Source organism: Sebastes umbrosus, chromosome 8 (assembly GCF_015220745.1).
Source record: "Sebastes umbrosus isolate fSebUmb1 chromosome 8, fSebUmb1.pri, whole genome shotgun sequence".
NCBI classification, from domain to species: Eukaryota; Metazoa; Chordata; class Actinopteri; order Perciformes; family Sebastidae; genus Sebastes; species Sebastes umbrosus.
The window spans coordinates 23,251,418-23,270,301 of record NC_051276.1 but is presented as its reverse complement, the minus strand read 5'-3'; the positions used below and the strand labels follow the sequence as shown (position 1 = coordinate 23,270,301).

General features: G+C 43.5%; 1 protein-coding gene across 1 annotated transcript in view; it reads left to right on the top strand.

The window, feature by feature from the left end:
* Nucleotides 1-18,884, top strand: part of hmcn2 (hemicentin 2) — a 61,271-nt gene that overhangs the window by 18,774 nt on the left and 23,613 nt on the right. The window contains exons 20-40 of the mRNA XM_037777478.1: nt 571-683; nt 2,222-2,381; nt 3,321-3,480; nt 7,000-7,127; nt 7,273-7,524; nt 9,860-9,943; nt 11,792-11,983; nt 12,080-12,210; nt 12,377-12,521; nt 13,841-13,967; nt 14,059-14,216; nt 14,921-15,199; nt 15,286-15,428; nt 16,002-16,152; nt 16,259-16,474; nt 16,591-16,704; nt 16,806-16,993; nt 17,092-17,188; nt 18,062-18,223; nt 18,341-18,454; nt 18,657-18,853. Of these exons, the coding sequence (XP_037633406.1) occupies nt 571-683; nt 2,222-2,381; nt 3,321-3,480; nt 7,000-7,127; nt 7,273-7,524; nt 9,860-9,943; nt 11,792-11,983; nt 12,080-12,210; nt 12,377-12,521; nt 13,841-13,967; nt 14,059-14,216; nt 14,921-15,199; nt 15,286-15,428; nt 16,002-16,152; nt 16,259-16,474; nt 16,591-16,704; nt 16,806-16,993; nt 17,092-17,188; nt 18,062-18,223; nt 18,341-18,454; nt 18,657-18,853 (3,311 nt within the window). The remainder of the gene's footprint in view (nt 1-570; nt 684-2,221; nt 2,382-3,320; nt 3,481-6,999; nt 7,128-7,272; nt 7,525-9,859; nt 9,944-11,791; nt 11,984-12,079; nt 12,211-12,376; nt 12,522-13,840; nt 13,968-14,058; nt 14,217-14,920; nt 15,200-15,285; nt 15,429-16,001; nt 16,153-16,258; nt 16,475-16,590; nt 16,705-16,805; nt 16,994-17,091; nt 17,189-18,061; nt 18,224-18,340; nt 18,455-18,656; nt 18,854-18,884) is intronic.

Genomic DNA, 18,884 nt, shown 5'->3' with positions numbered 1-18,884 from the left:
AGCATGCTGATGTTAGCATTTAGCTAAAAAGCATTGATTTGCCCAAGTACAGCTGAACAGAGCTGCTAGCATAGCTGTAGATTCTTAGTCTTGTTTTATCTTTAGACCAAACCAGGCCAGCTGCTTCCAGTCTCTATGCTAAGCTAACCATCTAACCTGGCTCCATCTTCATCTTTACCTATTTCACAAAATGTCATACTACTCCTTTAAGTTCTTATTCCTTAATACAGTTTCTCAATGCTAGAGACTTTGGCAAGTTTGGACCAATACAGTTTGGACAATCAAGTCAACAATGTGCTGACTCAGCGTGGAAAACAATATGTCTATGACTTGACCACCTGCTGTCATCATAGTGAGAGGGCTCATTTATTGCATGCTTTGATGAAAGGCTCATTTTGTTCTTAGGCGCGTAATGACAGACAGGCCAGATTACGGTTCATCATCAGTTTGTAATGAAGAAATGCCTCGAGCGCTGACACTGCTGGCTCGCTAAGGCCAGTGATAATGCTGTGGGTTCACTTCTTCACGGCCAGTCAAACAGCTGTGTTTTGTGACCTACTTCTTCCACAGTGCCCCCTGAGATCAACGCTGGTCCGTACCACTACATAGCCAACGAGGGCGTAGCCGTCACACTATCATGCGAGGCCAGCGGAGTTCCCAAGCCAAAAGTTGTCTGGTCCAAGGTAGGATGTCACACTCACTGTCAAAATCTACTTTTCTTAATGATTGCTTTGGCTGCCTCCCATAAACCCATGCACGCATGACAAATTGGCTAGTTCTTATTCCCACATTATCTAGTGAGGATCACACTTGGCATTCATTCTTGAAATGAATCATCATTAGATTTTGTAAATATTTGTTGAATTAATAGCCATATCAAGCATGTTACAATCAAACAAAAGATCAACATCTAGTCCTGCAGTGATGATGGGATCTACAATTTTCTACAGCCAAACCAGTCATCAGGGTTGTGCCTAGAAGGTAACCTGCAAATTGCAAAAACTTGCCTAACCTTAACTATTCAAGGTCAATGCCTAACCTTAACCATTCAAGGTTGATGCCTAACCTTAACCATTCAAGGTTGATGCCTAACCCCTAACCATTCGAGGCCGATGCCTAACCTTAACCATTCAAGGTCGATGTGGTACCTTAACTATTTGGGGTCAATGCATAACCTTAACTATTCAAGGTCAATGCCTAACCTTAACCATTCAAGGTTGATGCCTAACCTTAACCATTCGAGGTCGATGCCTAACCTTAACCATTCAAGGTCGATGCCTAACCACCAAAATTATTTTTTATTTTCCTATTGGCATATTAATCTAACAACACGGTATCTCCCTCTGGCCTTATTTTTCTCCCGATTTGTCAGAACACTCTACTAAAACACACTGCTAAGAATACCATCGACAATAACACTTTGCATTTCCATCAAGATCTGATTAACCTGACCGCTGGAAGGATGTAACCATGGCAACTTTAGCATATTGCTGCTTGACTGTGAGAAATCACTCAGGAGTTTTATTGCACCTTAGGAATCTATTTAAAACCTTTCTAGCAGCACCTTCCAGCACAACACTTGAGTAAAAAAAACAGAATCATATCATGAGGAGAAAACCTGAAAGGTTATATGCAGCCAGAATGCAAAAAGAATTAACCTTATCATCAAACATTATCATTACATGTGTCATACAGCACTACACCTCTGCTTTATTGCTTGTGACACTGACTACATTATGATCATTAAATCTACAAGCAGTTGTTATAGCAAATTATAGAGTGGAATGGATTTAGCCACGGCAATCATTAAAAGCAGTGATTTGACCTTTCACATGAAGAAATAAACAGACAATCATTATGCCAGAGTAACCGCCCCCACACCATCACATAGTCAACATCACTGAGTGAGGTCAACATACATATTTTTCTTCCTTGCTTTCTCCAAAACATTTTCAGAGGAGTGCTCTAGAGTCGATTAAATTTCTTTTCTTGTCAGATAAAAGTGAATCTGTAAAAGCAATTTGATGTTCAAAGCAAGTGCGTGTACAGCAGGCTGTATTCTTGTATGTGTGTATTGGGGATAGAGAGTGAGTTAAAGGGGCGCTCTGTAATTACATTAGACATCAAAGGTTGGCCTGTAAACCTTAAACCGTAGAAAGAGCTCAGTGTCCCTGCGGTGTACTGTATATTTTATCTGGTTGTACGCCTTCTGTTCCTCCAGGGGAGGCAGCCTCTTCCCAAGGACCGCTCCTCTCTTCAGTCCAATCCTGATGGATACCTCCACATCCCCCACCCCACCAGTGACGATGCAGGCATCTACATCTGCACCGCCACCAGTCCTGTGGGTTACGCCAGCCGAGAGATTCAGCTCAGCGTCAACAGTAAGGCAAATAAATATTCCAGCACAGTCACCCAAACACAGCAGTGTTTGATTTAGCAAAGGCTGACGTCTGTCTACAGATGTTTCACTGTGTGCACATTTTTAAGAGACACAAAGCAGGTTGAACTTAGAGCCTACATGGTATTCTTACTCGGGCTGTCAAAGTTAACGCGATAATAACGTGTTAATGTCACTAATTTGATTAACGCAACTTGTGATTTTTAGTTTGTAACGGGGTCAGTTTCAAAGCTACAGTGAAGATACTGGCATCATATGAGACTAAGAAACCTGAGGAATCTATTGGTACCAACCATGTTATACTAGCTTGTCGCATAGGAGGTTAAATAACGCTCCAAATTTACGCTAAATTTTGGCAAGGAAAAACTGATATGGCCATTTTCAAAGGGGTCCCTTGACCTCTGACCTAAAGATATGTGAATGAAAATGTGTTTTATGAGTACCCACGAGTCTCCCCTTTACAGACATGCCCACTTTATGATAATCACATGCAGTTTGGGGCAAGTCATAGTCAGGTCAGCACACTGACACACTGACAGCTGTTGTTTCCTGTTGGGCTTGAGTTTGCCATGTTATGATTTGAGCCTATTTGCTTGCTAAAGAGCTATTTTTATACTAAATGCAGTACCTGTGAGGGTTTCTGGGCAATATTTCTCATTGTTTTGTGTTGTTAATTGATTTACAATGATAAATATATACATATATTTGCATAAAGCAAGCATAATTGCCCACTCTCATGATGATACGAATATTAACTACTTGACAAATCTCCTTTCAAGGTACATTTTGAACAGGTAAAAAATGTGTGCTTAATTTGTGATTAATCACGATTAAATATGGACAAATTATACGATTAATTCTGATGAAATATTTTAATCGATTGACAGCCCTAATTCTTACAACTTCTTTCCCTCTTTTCCAGCCATGCCTAAGATAGCAGGCGTGAGTGGCCATGACAACACAGTGAAGATGGCTTCAGAGGTGGGGACAGAGGTTGTTCTGCCATGCGAGGCCCAGGGGAGTCCCTCTCCACTAGTCACATGGAGCAGAAATGGACATCCTATCCCCCCCGTCACAGCTGGGTAAGAGGAAGTCTTACCTCACTCTGGCAGTAAAATTAGTTAAAAAATCATGCAACAAAAGTTCTCACAATACCTTGTCTCTGACTCAGCTTTTACAAAGCTCTGTGACTGAACTGAAGCTGGCTGCCTTTCAAAGCTGCTGCTAATGTTTGGAGTTCATTTAGTGATGACTTTTGAAGGGCAGCTCGGCAGAGGCTGCAACACTCTGCCGGAGAGAGAGCTGTGTGCGGGCTGAGGAGGAACATCTGGTCCCACATGGTTCTCTGATTCCCGGCTTTCATGTGTGGTCACTCTGGGTGCAGACAGACAGACAAGCTGACTGGGGGACACATGACAGACAGACTCTCCGGGCTAGACACCAGACCGAATTGCTTTGGGGCTAGATAGAAGAACGACAGAGTGGGTTGAAAAAGCTGCGGTGACTCAGATACAGTATGACTTGTGTGGGTCCAGGAAGAAGGAAAAGGGTGGGGGTGGAGTGGGGGGGTTGCCAGGAAGAGGGGAGGAAAACGAACTGACAGAGGAAGAGATACAAGCCCCTGTCTGCCTGATGTTCAGATTCCCCGGGGTGCTTCAGCAGTAAAACAACATGCTGACTCTTTACTAGCCCTGTCTGATGAGAATAACACACCTCTGTGAACAACCCCCACATCAGCCCGTGCTTTGCATATGCAGGAACTGCGGAAACAAGCACGCTGTGAAGGAGGGAGATTCATTCTCTCCCAGCTGCACTTTGTGGGGTCAGAGGAAATGACCAGGGGGTGCTGATTGTTGAAATATCTTAAATCAGGGGGCGGTAAGAGATTTCTGCCATAGCTATGTAAAAGACTAGCAGTAGCAAAGAGATGAGAGGGTAGGTCAAAACACAAAGCTATTCAGTGGATTTGTTCACTCTACACCTAATCCTGATGAGGCCAATTTGTCCCAGCTGGGTTTCCACAAAAAGTTCCCAGGACTTTTTCAATGAACTAAAAGGTTCCTTCAGCCCACTGTTGTTGCATGTCCACCGCGGTCTAAAGACCTGCAAAGAATAGACAAATTAGTCCGCTGATGTATGAAAAAGCAATACGACATGAGACAAGAGCTGCTGGTGGTCACAGCAGTAAATATACTCTGCAGCCTGCAGTTCAGTGTGTCCGCCTATTTCTTCTAAAAAACACGCTGCGATGATATTTACTGCTGCACGTTGGAGGTAATGATTGAAATGCAGAGGAGGAAAATAAAACAAAGAGCGGCTGTCTCCGCCGTAAATCATCGGTTGAGTGTTTGAGGGTTATTTATTTGTGATTTAAAACGTTAGCGCTGTGAAACAAGCAGAGGCTCTCTCTTTTTTCTCTCTGTCTTTTTTCAAACGAGTCGGGAAGTCGAAAGCAGAGCCTAACTTTACTTTTAATGTTATCAAACAGAGAGAAATGCCCCACCAATCAGCGATGGTCATCCCTACAAACTCCACTACTTTCAGAAAGTACTACCCCTGACCAGGGCGTTTTTGGGGGGCAAAAAGGCCCCAGAAAATGTCCCCAGAACTTAATTTAGACCCTGGTCCCTGCAGTCGAAATGCTGTGAGCTCCTCAAAAGGTTCTTAGTTCCGGGGGGAAATTTCCTGCGGTGGAAACGGGGCTTTAGTCCGACCGTGTACACAGATGACTTGACACCAATGTGGGGAGCGATGGCTGGGCGAGAGGGGTGGTTCACGTCTTGTGTGTTCGAGCTTGTGTCAGCCTTCACTGTGGCATTGCCGAGCTGCAGCGCTGCAGTCGGAGGGGCACAGATTGACCACTGCAGAGGCAGTCATTTGGTTCCAACGTTAGATGTTGCTGCCTCCTCTCCTGAGGCTGTTTGAGGAGGTGGGGGAGCGACATTACACCATATGTGCTGCTGAAATAGAGAGCTCTTTGTGCCTCAAGCTCACTTACACGAACATGTTATTGTTATAATTCAGTTGCTTAGCAGACACACTTATCTAGGATAAATCCAAGAGATGTGTTTACACTTGGGCATATTATACATTTATACAGCTGGATAGCTTCTGGTGCGATTCAGGCTACCACACACGCCTTTAAAGCGTCTGACCTACATTTAAAGTACTTTTAACCTACATGCTGCTTTTGTTTCGGCTACAAAGCGTGTATTTGGAGAGGAGGGCAGCGCATGTGATCGCCTCCATCTGTCCACTTGTTTGTCTGTGACAAACATCTATAAATGGAATGGATGGTTTGCCATAAACTCTGCTTTCCACATGGTTGTTCTCAGGAGGATGAAACATATTGATAACAGAGACCTCTGTGTGACCTTCCATGTAGCGCCACCATCAGGACGACCTTTTTGATTTTCAGATTATCTGCATTTCCTGACCCTTTAGTGATGAACACACAATAGCTGCTGTGCACGTTACTGTTCCCAACAGGAAGAAATGCATTGGTTTTTGTGTGCCTATGACCTTTCACCTTTCCCATGGCGACGTCACCAGGTCAAACTTTGGCTACCCTTTTACTCTGTAATTACCCTGGACAATGGTAATTGTGAAGTCACAACTCACCAGGGAGATTACTAGGCCCTGGCTGAAGTCCAGGCTCCACTTAGTGCTTTCTTGTTCACTAGATCCATTTTTCTTTCCGACAAACAACACAAATACGCAAAGATGCCACTGTCTCTCACACTTTTGGTATTTAGAGCTCAGCAAATGGCTTTTAAAGTCAAGAAAATACAATAAGGGGTGAAATTTAAGATTATTTTCTTTGTCGATTAATCTGTTGATTATTTTCTCGATTATTTGATTAGTTGTTTGATCTATAAAAAGGCCTGAAAATGGTGAAAAATGTCAATCAGTGTTTCCCAAAGCCCAAGCTGACGTCCTCAAATGTCTTGTTTTGTCCACAACTCAAAGATATTCAGTTTCCTGTCATAGAGGAGTAAAGAAACCAGAAAATATTCACATTTAAGAAGCTGGAATCAGAGAAATTTGGCTTTTTTTTCTTAAAAAATTACTTGAACGATTAATCGCTTATCAAAACTAATTGAATAGTTGACAACTAATCAATTAATTGTTGCAGCTCTAAATACAATACACTGGACAATGTAGCGTTATGCTCCTTTCTTTCCACAGATTGCTCAAAATGTGTACATATTATCTAATTAATTTACATACTAATGAACCACTTTATCAGTGTGCTTCTGGCAGTAGCTGTACTGGGAATTCACTGTCTGAATCCGTTTACAGGAACCAATTTCATCAACTCATCTTCTACTAAAATTAGTAACAGAAGCAAAACTGCATCGTGAAATTCGTCCTCACAGACTATCATGGTTTACAAATACTGTAAACACTGGGCAGAATCTATAAATATTTTACTATATATGTGCTTGTATGGATGTATTCATGCTCCAAAACGTAAATTGGGATGCTAGAGGAAAATATCACTTCAAAACAGGAACACTTTTTCTCCCAAAATCTTCAGAGACTCATAAAGTGTTGTGTTTTCTCCGTCCCTTTGCCCTTGACCCCTAACCACTCCCCAGGTTCACTGTTTTGCCTTCAGGCTCTCTGAGGATCACTGATGTGCGCCTGATTGATAGTAAACTTTACACCTGCACTGCAGAAAACCCAGCAGGCAACGTGTCCCTAAGCTACAATTTGCACATTCAAGGTAACTTCTTAGAAACTTTAAAAGTTGTGTTCTCAAAATACTGTCAAGTTGATATATCCCATGTTATAATAGAAAATAGATAAATAGATAGTTGTGTAACAGATGTGGTAAGACATGCATTTAGGATCTTTGCGTTTGTCCTCAGCTAAACCCAGAATTCAGCCAGCACCTTCCCTCCTGAAAGCCCTGATTGGCCAAAGGGTGACTCTGCCGTGTGTGGTCCAGGGAGAGCCGAGCCCAGAGATCAGTTGGTTTCACAATGGACTTCCTGTTGGGGTCAAGAACACTGCGCCCCTCAGGATCCTGCAGGTCAGCCTGGCTGACCAGGGCACTTACCGGTGTGTGGCCAGGAACAGCGCTGGACAGGAGACCTTGGAGATCAAGTTGGAAGTTCTTGGTGAATATCTGCAGTTTATCTCTTTGAACCCTGTTTGTTCATTTTGAGAATGGGCAGAAATGTATGTTTATGTTTATTTATTTTGCACAAATTAAGAGTACACAAACATAACAAAAAAATATATACAGTGCAGGAAGCGGCAAAAAACCCACTGGGTTTATTTGAAACCTCCACCTAGAGACATGATTAATATACAGAAATAATACGACTACATAATAGTGATGACAAACAATTAGAACAAGATATATATAATAACAACAATAACAATATAATATATCAAAAAAGACAAGAAGTGTAAGAAATGAACACAACTCTGCTATATGTACAGCATATTGTGAATCATGTAAAACCGATTTAAATATCCATTTCCTAGCACTGGCGATATGAAGATTTATATACACTGACAGTGTCCCAGTTTTAGGCTCCCCCAGTCTCTAGAGATGCATTCTCTTGAGGCACAGTAGCTCCGTGCTGCAAGAGGATAAGGGCTCAGTTGTAATAGAAAAGAAATGGTTCATATGACGTGTTATGAAAGTGTTTATAGTTGTTCCCAGTGGCTACACTCGAAGGAGTGAAAAGCTGGCCGTCATAGCTGAGGGGGGAATATGTGATATTGTCTCTCCTGGAAGGCATTCATAGTGTTGCACTCGGCTGTTCACATAAAAAGTGTCAGAAACAGTTGTGGTAGTAGAATGAAAAAGAGAGCTAGAGAGAGGAGTTCAAACCCTTGCTCCATTCTCACCTCCACACAGCTGGCCATTCACAGTGTGGAGTGGGTGTGAATGCCAGATTCTCGAGTTTCAGAAACTCTTGGACACAGCCCCCTCTTCAATCCAATTATAAGGTGTGTGTGGGGAGGGGGTGTCCGAAGTTATTCGACCACCTGCGAGCACCATCTGATTTAGCACACTTGTGCTAAATCAAACCTTCTTGCCATCAGTAATAGGGTGCCACAGGGATCTATTCTTGGTCCCTTACTATTTACATTATACATAGATAACATTATTCTTCCTAATCAGTACTTAAACACCCACTTTTAAGCAAATGATAGATTTGTATGCACCTGGCTCCTACTCATCTTCAGTCTGCCTTTGATGCTTTCCCGATATCCTGACCCGTAAATGCGGATAAGACCAAGTATATGTGTATGTACTAACTGTGGCAGAGCTAGTAGGCACCTTTTAAACGGAATGAACTGAACACTGCACTCAAGTTGGATATTTGGCTGGACTGCAGAAGGTTAGCCCTACAAACACAAAAGTCTGTCTCTGAGTGAGTGACTGAGTGATGAAGTTACACAATTGGTCGGTAGAGTGTTGGAGTTTCCTCATTGGCCGTTGCTCTTTCAGAATAAAAAGGCGGGAACAGTCCTTTATGCAAATGAGCCCGTCCAGCGCGATGCGTCTGGCTCACGAAACTTGGACCAAACTGTTAAACTAGGCGCTCTAGTTCTCAAATAAAACGAGATTCAGCAGTGGCATAGACTATTTCTCACTTAAAATGTTTTCAGTAGTAGATTTTGGTGGATTGTTTAAACGGAATAACAGAAAGTTTACGAGCAGGCCGCCATGTTGTTTCCTGTTTGAAACGACAAACAGAAAACCAGGGACTAATAAGATGCATTCAACGAGAGGGTATGTCACCTCTTGAATGGCCAGTTGAGTGGAGCAGCGCGTCCCATAGTGTCCTCGCCGGACCTGGTGGACATGTACTGCTGGATTTAAAGGGAATATTTGTAACTTTCAGAAATGCTTGTTAACAGCGACACCTGTGGCCGTTAAGTCGACGCTGGGCTTGCGCTTGCTCGCTCTAAATAGACATGAACGAGCATCGCTCAAAACAGCGAAGCGACACACGTCAGCTAAAACCAAAATATCACTTAGACACCTGTGACTTAACGGCCACATGTTTCGCTGTTAACAAGCGTTTCTGAAAGTTACAAATAGTCCCTTTAACATTATCGACATGACCACTGACTATTTGTATAACAATTTAGCCACAAATTCAGTCTGACCATACACGGTCCAGCCATATACTGGGTTTAAGTCTTGTTTTCATTCCACTGGGAGATTTTAAAGCTTTACTACCTGATAATTGTTTATGACTCTTGTAATTACTTTCATTAATTCTGTTTGCCACTTGATGGCCGGTGAGATGTCTCACCCACCACAGCCCCTCAGATGCCCTGAAGGCTTCTTCTCACTTACTTATGTACTTACACTGGAACTCAATTAATAATCTGACTAAAAGTCGTTACACTTTGGATTTACTGTTCACTGTATAAACTGCCCTTGCACTTTGAACCAGCACTTAACTTGTTTTACTGTCCTCACAGAGGCGCCGTCCTTCGCAGAACCCGGAGATGCCATCATGGAGAAAGTAGCGAAGAGCAAGGTCATCATCCCTTGCCCTGCTAAAGGTATGGCATGATTTGAGTCAGCTTTAGACCGACTGTAAAGTATACGGCCATCAAAGGCCTGGCGTTTAGAAGAGACATAATTTACAGAGCGTGACTAAAGTTGTTAGAGCCTAAAATGGATGTGGCTTTTTGTTCTGTTTTTTTTATGACACGAGAAAATTCCGCTTCAAATGTGGGTTTATGTGTATTCGTGCACCATCAAAGGAATCTTTCGCTGTCAACTCAGACTTTTAGTTGTCAAACCAGAAAAAAAGATCCTTGCCATCTTAAAAGGCATATCCTCTTTTTATCGCAGCACCCAGAGGTACGCTGTTGTCTCTATATTTTAACATCTCTGTGCGAACAAGGTAGCGCCCTGGAGGGATGTGGAGAGCTCGCTATTTTATCGGAACACAGCGAGTGTCTGTACATGTCTGCGGATGCACTAATGGATGCTTACCTTACTGATAGCCTGTGCAAACAGGTATTGTTTTGTGTGGTGTGGAGCTGTGTCTTGGTTACCAGCGCGGTGAGAGGAGGTGAGGACGGTGTCCGATGTGGAGCAACAGCTGGAACATCGGTCTGCCTGCTGCCTCAGTGAGCCACATCTGCTTTCCTTTGCGTCGGGGCCTGCTGGGAGAGGAATCCTAATTACAGGCTGCTGCTGCTGGCAGATGAAGGACGGAGATGTCTGAGGTGCACCGGGAAGCACAGGAAGAGGAAGATGAAGCTACATTAGCCCTTCTTCCATCCAAGTCATACTGACAGGCAGGCAGGCTGCACCAGGCCACAGAGGGCTCACACAGAAATGCTTGATGCTCATGATACCCTATAGAGGCAGCTGGCAGCAGGAGACAAGGATCCCCCTCGTTGTTCTCTTGAGATCTATCTGTATGAGGCAGATAAAGCGCAGTCTCTGCCAGGAGGATATTATTAATTCACCAACAAGCACATTGCATTTGATAGAGGTAATTATTTGAGAAACACATGGAAGAGATAATCTACGACTTCGTCGGCCCCAGCAAGTAATTTCAAAGTCCACTAATGAGATCTGTTAACATCTAAAACAGAACATCTGTATGCATTTCCTCCCAGCAATGAGATAATGAATTTGCTTAGAGCTCTTTAACTGTAAACATGTGTTCAGAGAACAGCAAGGGTCGATAACATCACTGTTCCCTGGTGCTACGTCTTCTGTGGTTAGTTTTTTTTTGGGATTGAGGAAGGGCACAGTGTTTAATTTCCCTTCCTCGTCCGTGGTGTTTGTATATGTAACACTTCTGTAAATAGACAGAGCCGTGGCATTTGGATCACTCCACTGCACTGCTCTTTCATCGCAACTTTTTGCTCTGTCCTTGTCATTTGTTGTGTTGGGGACATAATTCACCTTTTCCCCATTCCACCTTTCTCCTCTTGACCATTTCCACCTCTCTCCCACCCAGTAATCCACAGAACACATCTGTTTCAAGCTCCTGAGCGTACGCACCAGTGCCTTTGAACTGCTTGTTCAACCACTCCTACCTATTCTTACTACCTCTACTCTCTCCTCAGTGTTTTGTAATAAATCTTGATGCTCGTGTTTAGAAGCATACATCTTTACATCTCTCCAGCATAACTTTTTTATGTGACCTTGAAATCTTAAACTCGCAGGCTACAAAGACCCCATTTTGGCAACGTCTGCCTCGCTGTCCCGCTGTCCAACAGATAAATGTAGAGCTGGCTTTTTTTTTTAGTCTGGGCCGCTTGCCCATTAAAGTTCCCCTGTAGAGAAGCAGAGAGATGGAAGTAACTTTTCTTTCTGTCAGACGTGATCAATAAAACTCAGTTCATACTTGCTCACAATCCCTTTTCTCGTCCCCGCACCTGCAGGTTCCCCTCATCCCAAGGTGCGCTGGTTCAAGAATGGCCTGGAGATACAACCTGAACAATCAGAGCTTTCTGTGGCGAGGGACGGAGCTCTCGTAATTAGTGCAGCGTCTGCCGGCCACAGCGGGGACTTCAAGTGCGTGGCTACCAACGAGGCAGGCTCTGTGGAGAGAAAGACTAGGCTGAAAGTAAATGGTGAGAATTCAGTATTTTCTCTCCCTCTTAACAAAATACCTTAAACTGAACTGAAACAAACACAAATCTTCCCTTTTTTCCTTTGCGCTCTTGTAGTTCCCCCAGAGATCCAAGATGATGGGCAGCCGCGGAACCTCACAGTCACCTTGAAGCAGCCTCTCACTCTGGGCTGCGATGCTTTTGGGATCCCCTCGCCAACAATCACCTGGACTAAAGATGGTCATTCTGTGAGTGCTTTCACCCTGAATTCCCATTTACAGTTAATGTAAAACCTGGGCTGCATGTTAATTATACCTTGTAGATATCTAGCTGTACAATGCCACCAAGTGGCCATCGTTCTAATTACAAAATAGACACTATGAGGATGCGCTGAACTGATTTCTGCATGTCCAGGTGGACAGTCCTGGGGTGTATCTGCAGAATGGGAACAGGCTGCTGAGAATCTACAGAGTTCAGCCAGAACACGCAGGAAGATTTGCCTGCACGGCTCAAAACTCGGCCGGGGAGGCCCGGAGAGAATATCACATTGTGGTGCAAGGTGAGCTCATAAACCAGCTGTCACACTGGTATTTAGTATATAAAAGGATGGAGTGGGGGAAAAGACAGATTTCCGGATTCCTACTACATTAAGTGGATAGTTAGAAGGGATATTTTTCTTGGACTCTCCTGGAACAGTCTAAAGCCCCCAAAGAACTGTTTAATTAACCCCTTACCATTCTGTCCTCTTGATTGAAGTATATAATGGTTATTTTCATGCTCTATTGTCTCTTATAAATTGTTACAGCAATTTTGGGGTTGATACTATTTGTTACACAGATTTTGTGCTAAATTTAACCATTTTTTACCACTCGACAATTGATAAAAAAGGATCTATAATCCCTCCAAAATACCACATTAAGACACCAAGACCTTGAGGAACACCATAGAAAAGGCAATGCCGATATTTGGTATCAAAAAATTTGGAGATTTCTGAAGAATTGCATTTTTTGGTGATTGGATGGCGAAAACTTCTGTTTTGGAAACTACTCACAAAACCCCCTATTTGTCAGTTTACCTAGGAAAGCCATCCATCCTCTGAATGCCCTAGGTCTCTAGTTTGAGGTCATAAAGTTTTATGAGGCTGTGATTATCCTAGAGGTCACCACAGTTCATTTTATAAAATGAGGTCAAGTTTCAAAAAATGGTCTCACTACAATGAAATGGCTACTATGGAATGCAATTTTAAGACTGTTTTGGGACCCCAGTATGCAGAAATATTCAATAACACCATTTTAGTATAGGTGAAAATAATACATTTGTACTGCATGCAATAAACAGCAGGTTTTTGCCCCAAACTGCATGTCATTATCATAAAGTGGTCATGTCTGTAAAGGGAAGACTCGTGGGTACCCATAGAACCCATTTTCATTCACATATCTTGAGATCAGAGGTCAAGGGACCCCTTTGAATATCGCCGTGCTAGTTTTTCCTCGCCAAAATTTAGCGTAACTTCGTAGCGTTGTTTAGCGTTCTTCCTGACAAGCAAGCATGACAAGTTTTCTAGTTTCATATGATACCAGTATCTTCACTCTATCTTGAAAACTCAGCTCGCTACAACCTCTGAAAGACAGAATAACGACCGGGCCTGCCGTTAGGCCATTGGGAGTGTTAAGGGGTTAAACTAACCATTAAAGCCAGTGCTAATGACCTCATTAACTGATGTCCCTCTGTAATCTGGATGATTTTAACATCTCTGTTTTTTCCTGACAACAGGAAATTTTGAATTTGAAGTGATCATGATCTCATTCTGATTTCATAAATACTTCAAGCTATTTGAACTAACCAGTGTATTTCTGGTGTATGTGTACACTATTACAGCTCCACCAGTGATCTCAGGAGCACCCCGACTGCAGGAGTTAACTGTGGTGCTGGGCCAGGAGGTGGAGTTTCAGTGTCGCGTCAGCGGACGACCAGCACCCAGAGTGGAATGGAGCCGCGACGGAGAGTAAGCATCTCTCTAACAGTTTTATTGACGTGACATTCAGCGCCACACGCCCATAGTATCGATTTGATCCGCCGTTCCTTCCTCTCTCCAGGGTTCTGTCCCGCGACGGAGACCCCCATGTGGAGTTTCTGGAAAACGGCCAGGTGTTGAAGGTGAAGTCAGTGAGAATGAGGGACCAGGGGCTTTACCAGTGTCTGGCCAGTAACAACGCAGGAACCCAGATGCGCCAGTTCAGACTCACAGTGCAAGGTCTCTACTTCATCTAACACATGTACACTCACAACCACACTGGCTTGAATCCAGCAAATACTCTCATTTATTTTCTTTCTCCACAGAAAGAAATGAATCAAAGAAGACAAAAAAATAATTTAAAAGTTCTCAGGATATTGAGCTGATTTCTTTTCCAAAAGTGCTGTGGTAGCAGTGTTGTTTTAAGAAAGAAACATAATATTTAAAGAGGACCTATTATGCGTTTTCGCTTTCCTTTAGTGTGTTACATAGTTTTTTGTGCATGTAAATGGTCTGCAAAATTATAATGTCAGGAGCTCAAACAGTGGGTGAAAAGAGGTGCTGCCAGTATGAGAAAAATAAAGCATTTTTAGAACATTAAATCATGTAAATATGTTCTAGTAGGAACCCAAAAAACAAGTATGCACCTGAAAATAAGCATGATAGGTCCTCTTTATTTCATGTGTAGACTTCGCCTCTACAGTTGTATGATTTGACTTGCACAACATTGCCTGGTCTATGAGCACACACTGGATTCTCTTCATGCAGAGCTCTGGGGATTTCTGTGTCACCCAAAGAGCATGTGCTGTAATTGCACACTGCATTTCTGTTTTCTCCTGCACAAAACAGGCCAGTCCCCTGAGGATCTGTTCACCCTGTGCTGCGGGCTAGTAAAAATCTTGCTGGCTGTTAAACATTAACGTTTTGTCGATCTTTCTCTCCAGCTCCCCCCACCATCAAGGGCCCCAGTGAGACCTCGGAGGTGTCAGTGGTGCTGGGTTTCCCCACAGTCCTCCCCTGTGATGTCGAGGGCTCGCCCACACCCAGCATGACCTGGCTGAAGGACAACCAGCCCATCGTGTCCAGCCCCCAGTCCACATACACCCGCGGCGGGCAGGCGCTGCGACTGGGCTCGGCACGGGGAGACAGTGCCGGCCTCTACACCTGCAGGGCCACGAATCCAGCCGGCACCGCCGTCAAACATTATTCTCTTCGTGTTCTGGGTAAGAGACATCTATTCCACTTACACATTAAAGTGGCTGGGACAGAAGTTTTAATGAAACACCTGCTTTTTCCCCCCTCTCATCAGTCCCACCACAGATAGAAGGCGACTCTACATCCTTAAAGTTTGGTGCTCAGGAGGAGAAAGTACGGATCAATGGGAGTTTAACTCTCTCCTGTCTGACCAAAGGTTTCCCTGAGCCCAAGGTTAATTGGTTCAAAGACGGACAGGTTAGTGTGTTATCTCTTAAAACCACAAACATGTACCTCTAAGGTGATTTCATGGAACAAGTTGTAACCTCTATCAGCCTCTACTGGCAACCAATACGAATTGCAACAGATTTTACCTCCTCTTGCACAAGCCACCTACACTCCCCAGATTCTGTGCTATGAGTAAGCTAGTTAATTATAGCAAAGATGTAGAAGAAGAATCCAGTTATTACATATCATGATGTAATATACTGTAATAGCTTCGGCCTGTGTGCTTTTTTCTTTGACCTACATGTATTTTCATGTGCAGCTTAATTGTGTTGCTACCGCTCAGTATGCGTGTGTGTGCATGTTCTGCAGAGCCTCCAAGTGGGAGCAGCATAAAATGCACGAGGATTAGGTGGATTAAGTATTCATTGGGGCTTGTGTTTTAAAACACAAAACAGGCAGATGGAAATTTTGTTTTAAAAGCCAGACATTTAAACCCCCCTGCCAAATGTTTTGTTGAGTCAGTATTATCTAACCTTTCAAACCCACCACTGATACTGACTGACTTCTAGTCTATATCATCTGATGTATTTTCTTTGTCTTCAGTTGCTGACTGGAAACTTCCATGCCGGCATTCAGGAGAGTGGCCATGTCCTCCTCATAGAGAACGCCATGCTGTCCCATGAGGGGCAGTACACCTGTGTGGTCACCAACTCTGCAGGAGAGGACAAGAGAGACTTTCGTGTCACCATTCAGGGTGTGTTGGGTTAAATCTGCGTATTATATAAAATGTTTTAGAATAAAAACAAATCTTGAATTAATAGAGTTATTGACCTGACACAAACATGCTCTTGTCTTGCTAGTCCCTCCGATCTTTCAGCGGGTGACTAACAGAGAAGCAGCCTGGGGTCTGGGACACGAGGGTGACGATGATGAGGACATGGTGGAGAAGAGGGAGGTGGTCCTGAGCCATCCCATCAGCCTGTCCTGTGAGAGTAACGCCATCCCCCCTCCCAAGCTCAGCTGGTACAAAGATGGACGAAAACTCACCTCCGCCGATGGTGTGGTACTGCTTCCAGGTCAGAGGGAAACTCCTTCCTGTGTGATCTCGGTTAAAAGCAGTAGTGTGGTTGTTATGCATACCTGGGGCTTCATATTCATGGGTAAATCTGCTGTTGTATGTTTGTGCTTTCAGGTGGAAATGTGCTACAAATTCCCAGAGTGCAGAAAAAAGATGCTGGAAAGTATACATGTCAGGCTGTTAATGAGGCCGGAGAGGACCGCATGCACTTTGAACTGGAGATACTAGGTAGGCAAGCGCATAATTTAGTTGTAACTAAAATGCATGCAATTCAATGTATGTATTTGGAAATGATCATTTCTGAAGAGGATGTCTGTTTACCTCCTCAGTCCCTCCTGTGATCATGGGAGCATCAGAGGAGTTTATGGAGGAAATGGGAGCAGTGGTCAACAGCTCCGTGGTCCTCCACTGCGACGTGACCGGACACCCGGCTCCAGTCATCTCCTGGCTGAGAGACAGTAGGCCGGTGCACGCAGACGCACAGCACCACATCAGTGAGGATGGGACTCAACTCCAGGTTAGTCATTGTTGACTTTCAGACAAATACCTGCTCGTAAACAGATCCATCTGTGACTGTTTTGTATTGAGGAATAACACTTCAATACCATCCTTCAGCTCCTCAGTGTCCAGGTTTCAGACATGGCTGGGTATTCGTGTGTAGCTGAGAACAAGGTTGGAACAGTTGAGAAGCACTTCAGTCTGACAGTGCAAGGTAAGAAAAGTCCAAAGGGCTTAACCACTACCTCTGTATATTCAATTTTGCATGTAAACAGAAGGACCAACATACTGCATGTCTCTCAGGTTTTTTATAATGGATGTTATAAGTGGTTCCCAACCTGCGGCCCGTACCCCAAAGATCACAGGGGGTGCGCCAGGATTAGTCAGCTCTGAGGTTGTCAAAATTAGATTTGCTCATGCATAACTAAAATCCTAGTAACAAACTTACTGGGTAATTTAAAAGTCTGCATATAAAACAAATAAAAAATATATATTTTTTTGCTACTTAGTAGCAAAATCTAACAAAATATTCTGCTTCAATACATATTTGCTGGTGTTTAGCCTTTCAAAAACAACATTTTCACTGCAATCAAAAACCTATTTGCTCCCCCGCTTGCCGCACACAAAGAGAGGCCCACATCTGTATTAAAGGGATCGCACTAGCAGCCATCTAACAACACCATAAATTACATTTATTTAACCACAATAACAAAAAATATATATATTTTGGCTCTAACACTATTATAGTAAATTAATTAAGTCGTCAAAAAAAATATCATATTCTGTATCTGCATTCGCTTGGCGAATACGTCAAGACGTCATCACTTTATTTATGTTGATGAAACTGACAAGTTATATTCATTAAAGAAAGCTGATTTAAAAAAAAAAAAAAAGACTAACTCATTTATTACACTGAATCACTCTATTCAAATTGTGGATTTTATTAGAGGATTTGTAATCATTTTTAGGGTGATGATGTTGGGGAGGGGCTCAGTTTTTCTTAGATATAAGTAGGGGGGGGCTTCAAGGAAAATATGTTGGGAACCACTGTTCTAAGTGCACAACACAACTGTTGTATCTCCTTCAGTGCCTCCTAGGATAATTGGCCTTAAAGAGGAGGACGTTAGTGTGATTGAGGGCCACATGGTGTCATTGCTGTGTGACGTCCAAGCGTACCCTCCTCCAGAGATCACCTGGACCAGAGACGGGCAGGTCCTCCACTTCAACACCGGCATCCACATTCTGCCAGGTCAGACCTCGGCCACCGCAATACTGAAATCATTCTTCTGTCAGGAGCATTTCCTTTGTTTGAATCTAATAATGGCCTAGGTATTACATTTCATATCATTTTATATATATAATATAGGCGGCCAGATGCTACAGTTGCCTCGGGCAAGACTGGAGGATGCTGGGCAGTATGTATGCACAGCCACCAACCCAGCAGGCCAGGACCAGAAGAGTATCCTCCTCAGTGTTTATGGTGAGCAAACACATGGTGACGCATCTGCACAATTCAGCTACATATACAGATGATCTAATCTCAAAACATTGTCTAGGCTCAAAAAAAAAAATCTGTTTACTTCAAGCCAGCTGTGACCTAGGATAGTTCAGAAGTGAATCATAACGACTCTGAATGAATCAAACTGAGATCATGGCCCTGTCTTTTATGTGCAAACCATCAGTCCTGCCCACCCTGAAGCCCCGACTAGATGCCGAGTCAGATTCGGTCACCCCGCAAGTTGGCTCCTCGGTCACCCTGAGATGCGAAGCACATGGCGTTCCCGAGCCCGAGGTGACGTGGTACAAGAACGGGCTGCAACTGGCCGCAGGGAACGGGCTGAAGATGAATCCTCACCAGCTGGAGATCATTGGAGTTCAGGTCGGGGAAACAAAAAGTTTTACGTCCTATG